The sequence below is a fragment of the Typopeltis vanoorti genome, chromosome 7 (genome assembly GCF_054136105.1).
Source record: "Typopeltis vanoorti isolate ZY-2024b chromosome 7, IOZ_Tvanoo_1.0, whole genome shotgun sequence".
NCBI lineage: Eukaryota > Metazoa > Arthropoda > Arachnida > Uropygi > Thelyphonidae > Typopeltis > Typopeltis vanoorti.
The window spans coordinates 105,498,767-105,514,400 of NC_143555.1; the positions used below are offsets into that span (position 1 = coordinate 105,498,767).

General features: G+C 34.3%; 1 protein-coding gene across 2 annotated transcripts in view; it reads left to right on the plus strand.

Annotated features, from left to right (window-relative positions):
- LOC150104940 (uncharacterized) overlaps positions 1 to 15,634 on the plus strand; it is a 44,226-nt gene that overhangs the window by 11,513 nt on the left and 17,079 nt on the right. The window contains exon 2 of one of the 2 annotated variants that reach the window (XM_090396059.1): positions 3,880 to 4,054. In XM_090396059.1, the coding sequence (XP_090252185.1) occupies positions 3,880 to 4,054 (175 nt within the window). Of the gene's footprint in view, positions 1 to 3,874; positions 4,055 to 15,634 lie in introns of both variants that reach the window. The other variant, XM_090396057.1, reaches the window with a different exon arrangement.

The window sequence follows — 15,634 nt, forward strand, 5'->3', positions numbered from 1 at the left end:
ATTATCTTCCCCAGGCGATTTTTCATTTCTCGTTTACTTCAGTCAGATTTCTAATTCTTCTTTAGTTATTTTCTTTTCATTTTCATTAAATGTTTGCCAGGTATCTTTTTTAAAATATTTGTCTGTTCAAAATTCTGTATCGAAATTTTAAATTCAGTGTTTAATTTTACGCTTTCTTTAATATCTGTACTTAAATGTTTCAAAATTGTATATACATTGGATCTTATTCTGTATGTCATGTTTTAAATTAGAAACAAATTTGTTCCAAGATTCTCTTGTCTTTTTCTGACTTCTTTTTTTAACTATAGCTCTTATTCTTTTATACTCTATTTCATCTTCTAATCTTTTACTGCTTACCATTTATGATAGGCTTCAGTTTTCATTTCAATTATTTCTTTGATTTTATATATATATATATATATATATATATATAAAATCAAATATATATATATATATATATATATATATATATATATATATATATATATATATATTTGATTATTTATATATTTATATTTACCCTTAATGCACAGCCCATCTATTTGAGGAGATGTATGATGCTATGTATTAAAGGCAAAGGGCCACTACCCAGACCGGTTTCGACCTTATGTGTAAGTAAAGCCGGCTCTAAAAATTTGGACGATCCATAGACCACTCAATAGTGGGCGAAAGACCGTCCATCTCAGCGTTGGCTCCACTCAGTGATGGCCTTCTATCGACCACCGAACAGAACCGCTCATATTCCGAAGAAAAGCATTCACCGACAAAGCCCTTCACCGGGCCGTGCCGGAAAACACTCTCCCCGGAGACTCAAATTTCTCCCTTAATGCAAAAACCTTAAGAGAGCGAACTCATATTAGCCCCCACCGGTTTCGACCTTTATTGAGGTCTCATCAGTGGGAGCCAAGCTAGAAATACCAAGATTTTAGTAATACAGAGCTTATAAGTATTTTACCAGAAGAACAAGTTACCATAAGGCGTTTTTAACCTTATTAAATAAAAATCTCTGGATGAGATATAAATGTAGAAAATATTTTACCTTGGGTATAATAAATGTTAAAGATACCAAGCTATTTTAAACCTGGTTTTACTCCATTTCCCAAGTAAGCAAACAGACAAACAAGTCAAGTTTGCGCCTGCACGTATTGGGAGTCTAGCTGACCCTCAAAGTAGTGCAAGTCAAGGTAACTCATGGTAATATTTATTTTACCCAAGGTAAAATATTTTCTACATTTACAGTATATCTCATCCAGAGGTTTTTTATTTAATAAGGTTAAAACACCTTATGGTAACTTGTTCTGGCAAACTACTTATAAGCTTTGTATTACTAAAATCTTGGTATTTCTAGCCTGGCTCCCACTGATGAGACCTCAATAAAGGTCGAAACCGGTCTGGGTAGTGGCCCCTTGCCTTTAATACATAGCATCATACATCTCCTCAAGGAGATGGGCTGTGCATTAAGGGTAAATATTAAGAATAGTGATCAGAGCTTATTCTACTTTTACCATGCCTTGACTTCCATTACTTTGAGGGTCAGCTTGACTCCCAATACGTGTAGGCGCAAACTTGACTTGTTTGTCTGTTTGCTTACTTGGGAAATGGAGAAAAACCAGGTTTAAAATAGCTTATATATATATATATATATTGCATAAAACGATTAATGGTGTTTTTAAAAATGAGTTTCTTTATTAATATTCTTAATTCAAAGTTCAGGAAGCGACAATAGCTTGAATTAAGTTTTAGTTACCAAAATTTTAAATTAAAGAAATATAAATTAATTCTGAAATTAAAGTTTAAAGCAAATTTATACAATATGTTTTATCACCTGATCTCCTCACGCTACATTCCGTCTCTCATCTCGAAGGGGATTGGCTTGAATTCCATTATTCCTGTTCTGAGTATTTTCTTACACTTACTGACAGCAGCAAGCATACCATCTTGTTACAGTTAGTAACATCGCATATCAGATAATAAATATGAATACAAATAACTTTCAGATTCGTAATAAATGCCCAGGACGCATTTCTTGGTTATCTGTAATTTCCTAGTGATTATTTTCGCATTCAGTAAAGGAAGTCAATCCCTTCATATTCAAATACACAGTACACTATACACTCGCAGTGGTCGGTCGTTAAATGCATTTTATTATAAGATATACACAGAAATCTCAAGTTCGATTGCCGATAATTTGAAAGACTATAACGTGACTTTCATCAGTGATCCAGTTCGAGCAACAGAACTACGATTGATTTTCCTCTGTGTTGTAGTTGTTGTTGGTCCTGAGTGCTTTTGTAGGAATCTTCCTCTCCAGTTTGTGCGATTTGATAGTATGATAGTTCCTCCTTTTGTATATTTAACAACTACAAAACTGAATAATCTTGGTATGACTTATTTAATTGCTGTTAAGCCAAAATAAACTAGATTCAGTTATGAAACTTTACATATTGACTGGGGGAAAAAGAAAGTTTTTTTCCTCCCAATATTAAATGCTACTATTAGAAATTAAAAATAAGAGACTCAAAAATAATTCTACAGTTTTGTAGAATTATGTATGGATTATAATTAATACTTATCAACTTTGGATCATTGTACAAAAGCAGATTCTTTGGTTATCATTTTCGCCAGTTTGTCTTTCTATAAAACAGAAAGCGAATCACAATTTTAAAACTCATTTAAAAAGCATTTAATACAATTATTAATTAATATTAATAATTCAATATTGTTTCTCGTATAAGTAATAATGTCACTTATATTTTATTTTTTAAACATTTCACTCGTTTAATAATATAATTTAATTAAAATATAATTTAACTGTAATACTTATAATTTAATATTTAAAATAACAAATATTTTTAAAATTTTAAAAACAAAACTACACTTTTAATTATTTTGTATCAGTTTGTTTCAATTATATTATAAGAGTCTCCGTAGCTCAGTTGGTATAGACGAAGCCCTTTGGGCTGAAAGGCCTGGGTTCGACCTCCGTCCATGACGTGAGGAACCTTTATTTGGTCTCTTTCGATTAAATCTAAGTTAGCCAGTCTAATACGGAGGCAGGTTTTTCTCCCTGAAACTCGAGTTTTTCGTCCCTCAGAACAGGCAAACCAGCCCTGTGAACACACGCTGCTACAGTCAAAAATACATATCTAATCCCTCATTATGAGGACTGAACCAGTCCTAAGGGATGGTCGAGGATCGGGTGGACCCCACACGAATAAAATAAATAAAAGTTACATTATGACAAGAACGATTTTGCTATCTTGCGAAGTGGTCTATTCTGATTAACAGAGATGAACGATCTATATATAACTGTATTGATATATTCATATTGTAGAGTTTAGCATTTTTACAAAATGAATGAAAAATAGCGATAAATAAATACAGTCCTTTACGATAATTGCAGTGAGTTGCATAGTTGGCTCAAAGCTACAGCTTTGAACAAGGACATGCAGAGTGCCTTTTGGAAATGGTACTAGAATACTCTTTGGGATTATTATAGTGCTCATATAATGTAATGCAAATGTTGTTCTTACTTTCCAAATTCTTCGGCTTGCCTCTCTACCAAAAACATCCACCTATTTAACAATTATTACGAATGCTCCTAAACATGCGCTAAAACAACGATTTCCAAAGTATCTCTAAATCCCATTAATCGTTTAAATATTTATTTTATTTTTGAACTGTGTGTATAAAAGTATTCAGTAGTAATTATCGTCTTACGTTTATGGTATTAAAAGTATGTAATAATCTCAAGGAATGTAGTTTATATTATACTGATCATATGCTAAATGCCATCCTAAGTGAACCATAGCAACTCTACAAACCTTCAATTTCCTCGATTCAGTCAATCTGAAGCTAAGTATCTTTTGAATAGGAAAGATGGGAGACGGACCCAGTAAAAGGCCGCGGAAAGCAGTATTTTCCATCATTACTCCTTCAAAGCATGCAACCAATCGTATGTTAATAGAATCACAAAGGAAAAATTTATCTAAAGCCCTTCAACGACACAGATGGTTCCAAGATGGTGAAATGCTTGAAACAATGGAGAAAATGGGTAAGTCCAAATGATTCAATCAATATTCGTCATAGAAATTGCGAATTTCGATAATGAAGATTGATTACAATCCAAAGAAATCTGCAATATCATAACAACACCTCTTAGAATTTACTTTCGCAAAATTTTAAAAGATAATCTCGAACTACTTATTTTTTTATCTTATAATTCTGAAATCATCTTTGCAAATCTTTCATTCGTGATGCAATTTCTATATCAGTCACCAGGTCTCGGAAACTCCTCCTTAAAAGCCGGTCTTGTCTATTAGGGTAGCTTAACAAACATCATGAAATATTTGGCAGCTTTCGCGTGCTGAAAAAGAAGATTTAGTTCTTCCTCAAATAAAATGACAGCTGAGGGACTTCTCTGGCCGTAGGCAAGGACAACTCACTTAACATCCATGCACTCCTGCGTTCTCTTTATAGTGTGATGTAATACTCCGATATGCTAGTAGAGACCTAATCGTTCACATAATTATATATTTCATCATGTCCCTGCTTTGTAATTAACTTTTATCTACTAGATATATCGTCATCATCCGCATTCCAACTTCCCCACCCTCGACTTTTCTTCCTTGTTCAGAGAGTAACTTGAATAAAAACAAGTTTTTATGTGGACAAGTCGACAGAATAACAAATGTGAGAGGCGGTCTTCCATTAAGAGTTATAAGACTTTGCTTTCTATTTTTTTCTTCGTTATTATCCACTCTCTCTCTCTCTCTCTCTCTCAACTATACTGCGTTTCATTCTTTAATAATTCCATATAAATACAAAAAAATTCGATATCAGTACAGTGTATTTAATACAATTATTACTCCAATGGAAATGAATTTATGTATATTTTTCATTTTAATAGAGAATTTAGGGTTATTTATGGTGATTATTCTTTTTTTATATATATGAGTCTATGGTTTCAGTTTTTCAACGCATTCGGTTTTGAATGCGTAATTTGAACATCAAAAGAGTCTTGCTGCAAACTTGATAAGATGGAAACAAAAAAGTATAAAATGATAACCATTCGAAGAAACAAGATCGAGTTAATCCAAAACAGCTGAGTGCTCGCATCACTTAAACATTTGGTAAAGATGATGACATCTTGACCAAACGATCTGATCTAGCTGTATTATCCACAGCCACGTTTTCCTTAATCTCAACATGGCTTGGTATTCAACAGAGGCACACATCCATATGTAGCCTTCATAACTGAGAACAAATGTTGGATGCGAGAGAGTGATGGATGTTACTGTTGTTCCAGAAGTATTTCCTGTAGAGAGCTTCGTGAGTCTGCATAGATAATGCATTTTGGTAGCATTTCAAGTCAGCGATAAGGCTGCTACTTTCCAGTGGAATCTCTGTTAGATATCCTGCTTGCAAGATAGTCGCAGACCCCTCTAGAACCTCTCATTTTGAACTGTCTGTGTAGACAGAGCCAAAATCAGCATTTTGTTCCATGAGGAAAGAGTTGCTGTAGACAGCGGGAGAAGTGGAATATTTGGTTAACCTGCATAAGAAAAGCTACATGAAAGCTACCACAGAGTTGCTGTTTTTGTTGGAGCCTGTGTAATGTTGTCTACCCTGATATCTAGAACTTCTAAGGAAGTTTTTATTCGCAACCAAAGGGACGTATGACAGGCTGATGAATATGGTACAAATTCTCCTACCGTGTACAAAAAATAAAAAAATAATAAAAATAATTGATCACAGAGGATGGTCTGACAGGGATTTTAGTTTAATCGTATATAATAGGGCAGCTGGTGATATCGAAGTAAAAGGTCGTTCATTTGCTTCAACGTAAAGTCTAGGAATCAGTGAAATTTGAAATGCTCCAGTATAGGATCTTTGTTTTAGAACCAATAATATAATAAAGGTCAGCCTTAGCAACACAAATCTGAATTCATTTGGAATTGGAAAGTATACCTTTTACTAAGGGAATTTCACTAAGTTGAAAAGTATTAGAATTTCAATTGCCTTTTTATGTCGTATGGGATTACATTCTTCAACCATAATGACATTTGTACTGAGCTAGAGAGTCCACATTTGTAAGAAAGGGCTCGGTTTTGCTTTGAATGTAAAGCGCACCAATGAGTGAAGGGTTCTCCTGACCTATGCATTATAATTCTCTATATCTTTTATATGCAATCAACTCTTTGTTAATTAATATAACCAAACAGGTTAGCGACAGTGTAATAGAAAGAGGATAAAAGGAATGATTTGGAAGGTTTTTATACAGGAAAACAGTTGCTTAAAATAGCACAAGTGAAATAAATAAACTACATTAATTAACTATTAAACACACATACGAAAATGGATAGTCAACGAAGATTTCGGTTCTCTTCCGTGAAAATATAGTACAGCAGCGATTAACCAACAGAAATTAATCACGTGATGGTCGGATAACCAAATAGCAGTTATGGAAAAAAAAAGTTAACGTATGAACACAGCTCAGCATTTTATTATAAAGCTCATTAAAATCAGACTATTGACATATTAAATAAGACATCGTTATTTAATTTTGTGCGACACAAGCTTTTGGTATAAGTACGTTCTTAAAAATAAAAATTCAAATAACATTTCAATTTTTCTTCCTCCTTTTGATTTTTTTGAAGTATTTTAATTTTCAGTTTATGATTTTATTTTTGACATCTTAATTCAGGGAATTATTTAAATCTTTCACTATTCTTTACTTGTCATGAAAATTATCAACTCTACCAAGCCGCTTCTTATTCAGGTAAGTCTCACTTTTATTTTCTATTTCATTTTTTTTCCCTTTATGTTTTCATTTTCATATTAATTTACTCTACTATAGTATTTCAATTTTTATCACATCTAAATGCGTACTGATATAAATGAATAGCTTTTTTTTAAATTTTTATCGTAAAAGGGATGAAGAAAACTAATACTAAGTTTAATGTAAACTACATTAAAGTCTTAAAAGTTAAATGGAAAAAAAAATAATGCTTGAACCCATTCTTTGCTAATCATGGTGAAAAAATACTGATTTTATATATTTGATCGGTTTAAAATGAGCCTCAGCTAAAAGCGGTAATGAGAGATTTTTTTAATATGAAATCTAAATTAAGTACTAATGAAAAACGAACATACGGGCTCCTGAGAAGAGTCATGTGTTTTAAGTAGTGTACAAAACCAAGACAACTACCCTTGCCGAAGGTTATATTTTATAATCTCTCTGGTAAATTTCAACACTTTTAAGTTTCTTTCTATATTTCGCTATATGGATGGATTAATAGTATTCTTCATTTTATTATCTGCTATATTATTATACTATATTATATAATTTTGGTATAGACTGGAAAGACAGAAGACTAATTATTTCACTATATATGGGAACAAACTGCCATGGTGAGAGACATATATGGTACAGCAGAACCAGGTATCATTGGACGAGGAGTAAGACAAGGCTGTTCTCTGTCACTAATTTTGTTGAACATGTATTCCGAAGCAATGTTAAAAGAAGCACTGGAGAATTCAGAAGAAGGAATAAAGATTGGAGGTAGAGAAATATTTGCAATACGCTACGCAGATGACAAGGCATTATTATCAAGTACTGAAACAGAACTACAACATCTGTTGAGCAGATAACTAGAAACCTGCATCAATTATGGAATGAAAATTAACAAAAAAAAAACAAACAAAGGTAATGAAAATAGTAAGGAAAGAGACAAATATGGATATCAGAATAAATGGGGAAAAACTGAATCAAGTAAAGACATTTAAATATCTAGGAAGTGTGATTAGCAGTGATGGAAGATGTAAAAGTGACATAAAAGCAAGAATAGCGATGGGAAGAGATGCCTTTAATAGAAAATGGAATTTATTCAGAAGTAAAATGGATAGAAACCTAAAGAAAAGACTAATAAAATGTTAAGTGTGAAGTGTTGCCTCTATGCAGCTGAAACTTGGACATTGAAGAAAGAATAAATTAAGATTTTGGAAAGCTTTGAGATGTGGATTTGGAGAGGATGGAAAAAATCAAATGGACAGACAAAATAACTAATGAAGAGGTCTTAAAAAGAGTAGAAGAAGAACGAAGTCTGTTAAGGAGGATAAAAAGAAGAAAGGGAAACTGGATCGGACATATTCTGAGAGAGAATAGAATCATCAGAGATGCCATCGAAGGAAAAATGGACGGAAAAAGACCCCGAGGAAGAGTAAGGAAAACAATGCTAGATGACATGATGAATGGAGACAGGTACATAACCTTGAAAGAGAAGGCTCAGAACAGAAGAGAGTGGAAAGAAAGTTTTTGCTACTAAGAGAAGAACCTGCTCAATTGCAGAATACTTAAGAAGAAGATATAATTTTTCAAGATTGTAATGAACTGTATGCGCACATATCCTTGAAGCTAATATCGCAATATGCTCCCGAGAAAGATACAGGGATATTTATTAGGCAAGAATGGTATAAAAATAAAAAGTAAGCATTTTACAAAGGCTTGCGGTTAATTTCCTTCGAAGTTAAGTTCTGTGTACATACTTGTTTCGACTATTGCTGGACGCAACATTAAAAATGGTATTTAAAAAATGGTATATTAAAAAAGTATTCGCTAAAGATAACAAAGATATATAAAGTATACCAAAAAGAACTCTGTCCTCCTTTAACTTTGGATTACCATTATTAATACAATCGGTTGAAAGTGAGGAATTTATTAATCACTTTAACACTGTGACCCACACAAACGATTTCTATATTTTGTTATCAAACCTCTCATAAATTCTTAAGATTGTGCATTGTAATATAGTAGGAAAATAGATTTATTAAAATAAAAAGTATAATGATAAGTATAAGAATTATATGGAATTTTTTTATACCAAAATTGATATCGCATGTACATTCAATATGATTGTAGTTTATTATCATCTGTTCATAACAAATCTCTATTGGCAGTTACTATTATTATTATTATACTTGTTTTTCTTTGCGTATGTCAGAATATATCATATCCTCATTTTGAAAATGAGTTAACAGACATAGTTGTTTTTATTCTGAGAATAGTTTATTTTAGTAAAAAATAAAATAAAATGAATACATAAAATAAAATATAAATAAAGGCTCTTCTAATCAAACCAAAAAAAAAAAAACTTTAGGTAGCAAAACGTTTAATTGTGATGCAAATATGAAAAAATATATGAAATGTCTTATGAAAAATACACTGCTTAGAAAGTCAACGGACATCCCCATGGGCAGGGTGGTATCGTACCAGGTAACGATATTTTACCTGGCACGATATAGAGTCACGTCTTTGTAACTGATATAAATGGGAGGAATATGATGCTTCCAAGTCAGTGCAACTGTATCCGGGTGAAATCGCTGCAAGGGGAACTAAACGGAGTTTGAAAGCGGCGTTGTGATGGGATACCATGTTGCAGGCCTATCTTTTGGCAAATTGTTCACAAATTGGGCCATCCCAGGTCAGCAGTCAGTGATACCATACTGAGATGGAAGCACAGGAAGTCAGCTACAAGTGCTACCTCGTAGTGGACGACCCACCACACTCACCGAACTTGACCGTAGGGCGCTATGATGGGTAATATGTAAAACCGTGTTCTTCCGGGAATCGACTAGAACACGAATCTGCATAAAAACATCCAGAACCGAGGCGCACAACATGGGTTTCCATGGTACGACCGCAATATGCAAGCCGAACCAACATGCAGCGACGTCTTCAGTGGTGAAAGGAGTGTGTACAGTGAGACGTGGAAGCTTGCAAAACTGTGTTGTGGAGCGACGAATCCTGCTACACCCTCTACCGAGCAGATGGACCGGTGTGGATGGCCGGTGAACGTCTCTGACCAGAGTGCGTAACCTCAACTATGAAATCAGAGGTGGCGATGTGATGGTATGGTGTTTTTCCTGGTTTGGCCTCGGAACTCTGTAGCGCCACGAACATTGAATTCCGAAAGATATCCGAACATTCTGGACTGCAATGCTTCGTACTTTGTGGGGTTTCTACAGGTGTAACTTATGTTAATGACCATACTCTCTTTCAGTAAGACAATGCAGAGTATCATAAGGCTGCGCTGTAACTGCGCGGTTTTTGGACATTAACGTCACCACACTTGCCTGGCCTCCACGGAACACTGATCTCAACCCTATTGAATATCTGTGGGATGAACTGGAGCGTTGGGTGAAGTCAAGGGATGTCCGCTTCACAACAGTCCGAGACATCATTACATGCCTACAGGAAGTATGGTCCAAAATTCCCATTGATCACTATCATACGCTTGCGGAACGTATACCCGGCAGGATCGCTGCGAAACGAGTTCCTTCATCTTATTAAGGTCGGAGCCATGGCTGTTTGTTCCTCACACTATGGTGTCCGCTGATTTCTTTCCAAGCAGTGTGTATCTCTCTCTCTCTGTCTCTGCGCGCGCACGCACGCACACGCACACGCGCGCGCGCGCGCACACACACACACACACACACACACACACACACACACACACACACACACACACACACACACACACACACACACACACACACACACACACACACACACACACACACAGCTTGGAAACAAATGGTATATATATATATAGTTATGGGATGTTATGGGTCTTCAAAGCCTGTAAGTGGTGGGAATTATTATTATTACATTTATTTACTGTATTTACAAGAATAGAATTTGCTAGCTTTGAACAATAACTGTATTCTTTCGAAATTACCAGTAAAACCTATTAGCATTTTTATTAAGAGTTAAGAGCTTATATTAATTCATGATAAAGTATATTAAAAAATAAATTTGAGATTGAATGGCGTATTTAGAAGAGCTAAGAATAGAGACTTCACTATATAAAATCAATGAAATGGCTTAATCTCATTCAATTTAGCTCCAGAATAGTATGAAAATCTAAATGTTCTTTCTTTCTTAAGAACATCATTCGTTATCCAAAGAAACTAATACTGGACACTGGAACGCCTTTAATGTGTTTGTAACTCCAAAGAAACAGTATCTTAATGGAGAAAGAATTGAAATTAGCAAGTTCGAGTACCTGGATCCACTATTAATGTGATTTGCTGTTCAGAAGACGTCAGAAGAGTTGGAACGGCTAAAATAACAAGCGACTTGTCTAAAATCTGGAAGGATGGATCTGTCTCCAGAGGAACAAAGTTGAGGATTCTGGATATAGCTGTTTTTCCAACAGCGACGTATGGATGCGAGACTTGGAACCTAAAGACGTCTGATAGGAATAGGATTGCTGACAATTTTAGACAAGCGACTTGTCTAAAATCTGGAAGGATGGATCTGTCTCCAGAGGAACAAAGTTGAGGATTCTGGATATAGCTGTTTTTCCAACAGCGACGTATGGATGCGAGACTTGGAACCTAAAGACGTCTGATAGGAATAGGATTGCTGCTTTTGAGATGTCGTGTTATAGAAGGCTACTGATGATATCATATATACTGAAAGGCAGACAAACGAACAGGTCCTAGAAAGGATCGATAAAACTTTAAGGCCCCTTCTTAAATATTATTATTATTATTATTATTATTATTATTATTATTATTACATGACACCTCCAGGGAGTCAAAAGACTCATTCAGGGAGGACACCTACTCCACAACTCTCCGTCTCCACCACTCAATCCACCAACTACAACGAACCGCAACTACTTTCATCAACTACAGCAACGCCATCTACCACCGACCACCACCACTACTAGTATTTTCACAGACAATCACAAACATCCATGTCCACGGCGCGATTCGGGACTTCAAACAGCAACGTTTGTGTCAAAAATGTGACTTTTGATGTGAATTAATTTTTAATTATGGATTGTTCATGAATAAATACATTTTCTTTTATAATTATCAATAAAATAATTTTATGGATAGAAAGAAAATAAGAAACTGGAAGCACGAATGGTCTCTTACATATGGAAAGGTAGTTCCACATATGTCTCATGGAAGAAGTTGACAAGGAAATTTGAAGATGGATTTTACATGCCAAGATTATACGAAGCTTAGTCACATGTCGATGAAACGTACACCGTGAACGTACTCACAGACCACGATTATACATACTCTTACAATATGCTGGCTTTGCACTATTAGTACGAAGTATAGTACTTACCTGGACAAAGTTTTTACAGGATTAAAAAAGCAGAAGCGCTGTCTCATTTTTACAAATACGTTTCACAAATTGTGAGATAATTATTTACTAAGTGAATTTATAAAATATATTCTCTCCAAAGCCACCTAGTTTAACAGAGTATTTCTTTAAGAAAAACCATGTGAGTATTTCAGCAGTGAAAAAAAAAGTAACATTGCCTTTTACGTTTTTTTTATTTGTTCACACAGATCAAACATCGTGGGTCCTGTGTGAACAAGTTAAGAAACGAGAGGGAATCTATTAACAAGTTTCTTGAAAAACTGAGAATTGTATTCATTGGGAAAAACACAAATGTGGAGAAGACTCTTCTATAGAAGTAGATGTAATGAAGGAATATGAAAAAATGATTCGATATGTTTGAAGTGAACTGTGTAAGGATGTTGACCAATGGCTGGCTTACAAGATTAGAGGAAAGCAGAGGAACGGCAGTAGCTAATACAGAGGAGCAACGCTAAAGAAAGTACCTATAAAAAGGCATAATACAAAAACATTGAGATATATCTATAAGATACATATCTTGTTACAACTTCAGGATAGACCTATAGATCTTGATTTTCAACTTAATCTTACAAATAGCAAAGTGGAAGAAGGATGTAAGTGGTCGGTGAAAAACATATGGCGCAATCACAACAATTTTTGCCTTTTGTATTGCTTGTTTAGCGTAGCTACGAAGCAAAGTAGCAGCAACCTTTAGCTCTAGCTCCAGAGCTCTAGTAGCAAATTACTAGATAAATTACCCTATTCTCAACAAATAAAAAAGTTTAAGGTTGTTGTTATTTACTATTGTTTTTGCTTACATTTCATGTATGGAAGATCAAGAATGAAATTGTTCAAACATCAATAGAAAGATCTTCATGATGTACTCAAATAGTGCTCGCTTTCTTGTTTTATTACTTAAAGTGTAATTAACGACACTTGAAAGTCTTTCATTCACAGATGTCCTTTTTTTTTAATGCAAAACTCATCATTTTAATGCGCCAGAGCCTCCGTAGCTCAGTCGGTATCGATGATGCCCTTCGGTTTGAATGACTTGGGGTTAGATTCCGTTTAGGACGCGAAGAAAATCTTTATCTGGGCTTTGCAACCGAAGGTCAGTTAGTCGGTCTCATACGGTGATTGAAGGAATTTTTTCTTTTGGAAACTAGGGTTTCTCATCCGCAAAACAGACAAGCCCGCCAAAAGAACGCACACAGTTTACAGGCAGTACACAATGCAGATAGCAATAACCACTCTATCATAAGCATTATGTAGGTTTCAGGCCAGGTTACCTAGTCGTGACAGGCCATTGCACCTGACACGAAAGGGAAGATCAAGTGAAATTTTGGAAATGTAATTTTGGAAAAGCCAGCACAGACTCTGGCCTAAAATGTCTGATGAATGCTTAGTCTGTAAGATAATTCCCTCTTTTCATAATTTAATTAAGATGTGAAGCTACCCTTTCATTTTCAAATTAAAATAAAAAACCGAAGACCAATATCATTAAATAAGCTAATAACTTATTTTATTCGATGAGAAACGATTCATGCATTTCCAGATTCATTTGAGCTTACCTTTATGCAAATTACGCGTGAACAATGTATTTATTGCGCAGTATCCACACTCTAATTGAGAGACTTTTAAATAAAGTCAGTTTCTTTGGACCATCGTGTTAAAAACATAAAAATAATAATAAAGATGTAAACGTCATTTTAAGTTGATAATAACATAAGTCTCATAAAGTCATATGTATACACATACACAACATACAAAACAAACAAGCTTGTGGAATAAGAAGTTTCCGGCATGAAAAATATATTCCATTTAATACAGCAAAAGTTTCCAGAATAAAAAAAAATCTTTGTTTAGTGAACGGATCTGTGAAGTTTTTTTTATGTAGCAAAATCATTCTCGCATTCTCATTTTAAGAACAAGTTCATCCCATCCCATCTCTCTCTCTCTCTCTCTCTTCTTTTTCATTCAATATCCTTTTAAAATAATTACTGTAATAAGTATTTATTCTATTTATCTAGAATATATTGAAACTTTTAAGACTTAGGTTGAATCTATCACTTAGCAGATGTAGTTGGCCGATTGAAAAGTGTATCTGCTCTCTCCAATAAATGTGTTCGACTTCGCTGTGCGGGCATGGATGTTTGTAAATATCTTTATATATTAGTTAATTTTCATCGACTAGTGTGAGACCATCACCCAACCTGCTTATTGGAGTCCTGAAATTAGCTTGAAAAAATTCTATGCTAGAGTGGGATTTAGAGATTGTTTAAACCTTGACTATGGAGAATTATGAGCATTAATTCGCAGCATAGTATTGGGTGTTAGTTCGCACAACTACAATGGCAACCGTTAGTAATATTATGTTGAAAGTAGAAAACGTAGCATCTGTATTTTCTTAGTGTCTAAAATTTTAATTATTATACATGGTAGATGGCTAAATTTACATAAACAATAATCTGCACTTTAGAATAATTTGTAGAGGAAAACAAAAACTGCGTCCAAAGTAATATGTTACAATTTGCAACTGATCGTACTTGATTTATGCATTTATAGTTTAGGAATTGAGGCTTCGGATTCCTATTGTATATTTTCTGCAAAAAGGAAATTTCAAGTTAAATACTTGTTTATTTTAAATGACATTAATGACTAAATAAATGGCAGGGAGATCCTAGAAGTAATCAACATAGGACAGCACTGTAAAGCATGCGACTGAAGTTATTTGAACATTACTTTCCATCTCCTCATCCTCCACTTTGACATAGACTCGATCTCCACAATTGGAAAACTGGATTAGTTTAAAAAATCTACTTTCAAACCACTTCAGGCATCCAATAAGCGGGAACGTGCGCTCACAGTGGGGGAGGGGGATTTCACCCATTCACCCACCTAAACATAATGAAGAATGTCCATGCCCACGGTAGGATTCTAATCCGCAGCCTGCTGGTTGAGGGCGGATACGCTAACCACTCAGAAAACCAAGCCAGTAATGTTAGGACCATAATAGGACAAGGTGTCAAGAAACAGTCCAATATAAGATTTCGGAAGTTCTAAGAAGTTCATCTGAATAGTGGGAAAAAAAAGAAAGAAAAAAAAATGTATTAAAGCAAATGTTTTCAACAAAAAGACATTTCTGTTATTTATTTTTTATTGAAAGCATTTGCTTTAATACAAGTTTTCTTGGAAACATTCAAATCTATGAATAAATACCTGAAACTAACAGTGATGAAATGAGACTTCTTGAGAACTGCCATTTAAAAAAAAAAAATCTTGGGAAATTGGAAAGCTCTAAACTACAAACAATAAATAATATTATGGATGTCATTTGCCATTAAAATCATTTTATCTATTTTCAGTTATATTTCAGTTATTAAATATTTAAAAATGCTTCGTTAAAACAGCATATTCTTAATTTTGTTATCCTAATTTTACTTGATTATGCAGTTTTAAATGCTCTGC